This window comes from Pinus tabuliformis, chromosome J (assembly GCF_031772625.1).
Source record: "Pinus tabuliformis cultivar Carrire ecotype Pingquan chromosome J, CPIR1, whole genome shotgun sequence".
NCBI classification, from domain to species: Eukaryota; Viridiplantae; Streptophyta; class Pinopsida; order Pinales; family Pinaceae; genus Pinus; species Pinus tabuliformis.
In genome coordinates this window covers 178,821,156-178,825,705 of record NC_142295.1, presented here as the reverse complement: position 1 = coordinate 178,825,705, position 4,550 = coordinate 178,821,156, and the positions used below count along the sequence as shown (strand labels likewise).

Genomic DNA, 4,550 nt, shown 5'->3' with positions numbered 1-4,550 from the left:
CATGAGAATTGTTTCATAAAGAGAGGGTTCCTTTTGATGATTTAGTTTGGAGTTCACCAACTCCTTAATATATATTAATTTTATTCTTCAATAAAACTCTTTATTGCATTGCATTATCTCAATTTATCATATAATAATACTTTTCACAATATGCTTATTTTATAGAATAATCTCTTCCTTATTTCCAATGCTTTTTTCAAGAGTGGGAATCCTTATACCATTCCACCTTGAGTCAAAGATAGGTTTTCATTAATCTCAAAACAATTTTAGAGTGTTTCCTTCCTGCCATGTTATTTATTCTATTCTTACACATAGGCACCTAAGTCATAGCTATGTTCTCAATGTGGGAAAGAATTGCTTCTATTAGGAAGGTAAAATAAGATGTGTTTCCTTTAATTTTGAGATTGTAAGTTATATGTATTTTTTTTTGTGTCTTTCTCCACAATTCATCCATATAAAATAACATGATTAATGAAAGTAACAAAGATAATCTTTTTATTATACCATATCCAAAAATCCACCAATTCAAAACTGTTTTCAAGTCCCATAATAATCTTTCACTATCCATTTACCCTTTTCTCAATGCTTTAATCTACTTTAGCCTGCGATGGATATCAACTTGAGATATTTGTATAAATAAACTTCCCCAAATTGTAATTGTTATATACCATGGTATAATAGATGATCTTATTAAATTTAATTATTATCATTTTTTTTATAATTAATACCTAATAATAAAAATATTAATAAATTGTTTTATATATATATATATATATCTATATATATATATATATTTCTCTCTGTACTTTTTTGCGAAGATTATTAACCGTCTTTTTCACAAAAGCAACATGATTAGAATGAAAAAGAATGATAATTGTCCTATTAAAAATTGTGTTGATACAACTTGTTCTTCAAAACAATAATCTGGTCTCTAAATATATATACCAAAAAAAAGATAACTCTCAATTTCAAAAGCACTTTAATTTGTTCTAAATTATTAAAAAAATTATAAAAAAAAAATCGACACATTATATTAAATTTATTATTACGAAACTCATCTACAATTATAAGTGCTGTAAAGTAATTCATAATTTAATGATACTGTTGGAATGAACGTAATAATTAAAAATATACAATTATAAGTGTAGTAAAGTAATTCATAATTAAATGATACTTCTGGAATGAACGTCAATATCAAAAACATATTTTTAGTACAAAAGAGTATATACAATATATAACTGAGAAACATTTCTATATATTTTTATTTTATTTGAAGATTATAAATATTAAACGTTGCATTATGAACCCAATATGATGAGAAAATTTTATGTCACACAGATAAAAGGCCATGGTCAATAACAGTAACAAGTTTTCTATTAAAAATAAATACTGCATTATATATGAAGACGTAAAACATAGAATTAAAATTCTGAATGAAATTTCTTTTATAATTTTTTACATAATCATATACGTCGTAAATATGCGATTAAACATTTTGCTTTTGCAACTTTCGGTAAGAAAGCATTGAGAATCTACAACTGTATTTGTATTTACGCATGTGTAGTAAACCAGTTTCTGATTGTTTAATTTATTTTTAACAGAGTAGTCTCATTACGTGTACCTCATGTTTTGGAAAAATTACCTCAGGTTGTGGAAAAATCTATTTGAAATAGGTCGAAGTTCAGGTTACAGTTATAAAATTATAGAATTTTAGGTATTCTAAGGTTTTTAAGGATGTTAAATTAATCTCTATCTTCAAAATCTTTATTTCAAAATTTCTAAACCAGAAATATTTATTTTTTATTTATTTTGCAAAAAAATTGAAGAGTAATCTATGTTTTTATTTATTTTGTCTTGAAAGTAAACTATTTTATTTTATTTATTTTACGAAATAAATAAAAAACATAGATTACCCTCCACATTGTTCCCTCCTTTCCTTTCATCTGTTTCTTTTTTGGTTTAAAATATTGTCGAAAACCTATAGCTTTCTGTTTAACAGAAAAGCAAACCCTAGGCCTCACTAAAATCATACTCTTCAGTTTATCAGAAAAGCAAACCCTACGCATCACTAAAATCATCCGAAAGAACAATTCAAACACTATTACAGTTTGACTTCCTACATTACAGCTCATCATCCACAACAAGAAGAAAGAAGCACAGATTGTCCAATGTCCGATAAAAAGGAAGACTTTCAAGCAATAAAACCTGTCATCGTCCAGATCGCATCTCTGCATTTAAGAGTGTTCCCAACGCCTTCAAATTCTGACAACGGAGTTATTTCGTTCCGGCCAAGCTGCATGGCAATGAGTTCATGGGGTGGAATGATCATATTCCCATTAAAATCTCCATTCTCATCATCGCTACTGTTACCTATATCAGATATCATTCCATGCGTTTTCCTCCAGAAGTTGCCAATGTCCTTCCTCTCTTCCCATATCATCTCACACACGTCAGGGATATTCACAGGAGCCGAAGAACAATGCTTTCTCCTCTTATTATTGCCTCCATGAGATTTAGGAATCTGCCATCTCCCCTCCTTTCCTACTACATTCTCTTCCAAACCGTTACACGCATTCTCCTGAAAGCCCTCCTGCGTGGTCTCTGCATCAAGAGCACCGCCCCATATTTCATCCTCATTAAATTCTTCAATCGTCTCCGAGCTCTCAATGATTCTGGATTGATCAAAGCCAAAGAGCTTGTATATATCACAGCTTTCCATAGTTTTGGGTCTCCTCAGCATAATATTACTCCCATCCATGGCCACCAAAGTGCCCTATGCAATGTTTTTTTCAAAATACCAATGACCCTGCTTACCATTTCTTCAAAATACCGAAGACGCCAGTTACATTGCACCAATTCTAAGAACGGTCAGATAGCGAAAGCTTGTCCGGAAATCAAAAATATGGTTTAATACTTGAGAATCTTTAGAGTTGAAACGGAATTCAGGGTGACTTTTTCAATGCAATTGAATGCGTGGGGCTTGTGTGTTCCCCACCACCCTTCACGCCCCGCTGTTTCTCGGATTCCCCGTTCTAAGTCCCTCTCAACAACCTACACGGCCACTCCATTTGAAAAAGCCCGACAAATCATACTCTTTAACAATGATAAGGATGAAGTTTAAGTTGACAATATATAAAATAAAGTACACTTTTCACGAGGAGAAGGCTGAAGTTATTGCTTTGTCCGTAAAATGTTGCTTTTCTTATATCTGATCTGGTAAATCTCCAATTTTCTATGGGATTTTGGTAGCTGAGATTTTGATGTCATATACTCGTCCAGTCGAATAGTATTTACAGTCTTGAGATTTGAAGGAGGGAGGTAGTAATGATAAGATCTAGTTTCTTGTTACTTGAGTTGTTTTCGAAGAAAATTTTTGTAGATTTTGAAATCTTCAACGTTTTCAGACCGATACTCATCCAATAATTACCGTTATTAAAGTGAATGAAAAACAGATAAATGTGTTAATGCCTTCTGGTCCACCATTTCAGTATGGGCAGAAATTGCACTAAAGTGTTTTAATATTATGTATGTATTTATTGTTGTCCTTTCTTATTGCAATTGAACTCATCAGAAGGGGTTTGAATTTGAAGATGTTAGTGTAGTTTATTAGTTTTGTAGTTTAATTATTTTCATACAGATCAATATTTAAAAAAGAATTATTGGTCAAATTTGAAATAATAATTGTTTTTTATTTTTTCTTCTAAATTTTCATTTTACTTTGTAATTATTTTTTTTTATTAGTTATTTTTCTATACATCATTACAGTAATAGAAAAAAGGAAAATACAAATTCTTCATATAATGATAGTTCAAAGAAACAACTATAATCATTTTTATACATTAGAATCATATTGTTATGTAACTAGTGTATATATGTAGCACTTATTTATTGAAACAATATTTTAAAAGTGAACATTGAAAATTAAAAGCTTTGGTTTTTGTAGATTCTTTTGATGTTCATATAGGATGAATAAGCTCAATTGAAATCAACATTAAATTGAATCAAATTACCGTACTAGTGCTCCCTGGGCTTACAAATGTTACCTACCAATCCTCCATGAGGGCACCCGCATATTTTCTTATTTCTTTCTCCACTTTTATTGCCTACTTAATTTCCTTATTTCCTTCTGCACTTTTATTACTCACTTATTATAAAGAAGCCAAAATATGCAATAGGGATCAAAATTGAACAGATGTAAGTGTGGCTCCAAAGTATAACATTAATGCTAAATAAGTTCATTTTTAGTGACAAAAAAAATATTTTATTTTTATGTTCTTTTGCGATTGGTGTCTAGCATATGTGCATGAATTATTAGTGTTATAATTCTTATTGAAAAAATGTTGCAAGTTATATTTAATACAGGGAAAATTATGTTATTGGAAGTTTTAAATAAATTTTTTTATGTTTTTACTTTATTGGAAATTTCAATGATATACATAAAATAATGATAGATTTTCATAACCTTTAAAATAAAAATTGAAATTCTTTGAGCAATCTCGATAGTTACTCTATAAGAAAAATAACACATTCAGTGTAAAACAATTTCATTT

At 29.5% G+C, this 4,550-nt stretch overlaps 1 protein-coding gene across 1 annotated transcript; it reads right to left on the bottom strand.

Moving 5' to 3' along the window:
* Positions 1 to 2,191: 2,191 nt before the first annotated feature.
* Positions 2,192 to 2,758, bottom strand: LOC149226253 (protein S40-6-like). Its single transcript, XM_089380149.1, has one exon. It carries the CDS (start codon positions 2,756 to 2,758, stop codon positions 2,192 to 2,194), a length of 567 nt encoding a protein of 188 aa, XP_089236275.1.
* Positions 2,759 to 4,550: the final 1,792 nt, after the last annotated feature.

What these genes read in the sequence shown, in the direction of transcription:
- LOC149226253 (XM_089380149.1), bottom strand. Translation starts at nt 2,758, where the DNA reads ATGGATGGGAGTAATATTATGCTGAGGAGACCCAAAACTATGGAAAGC.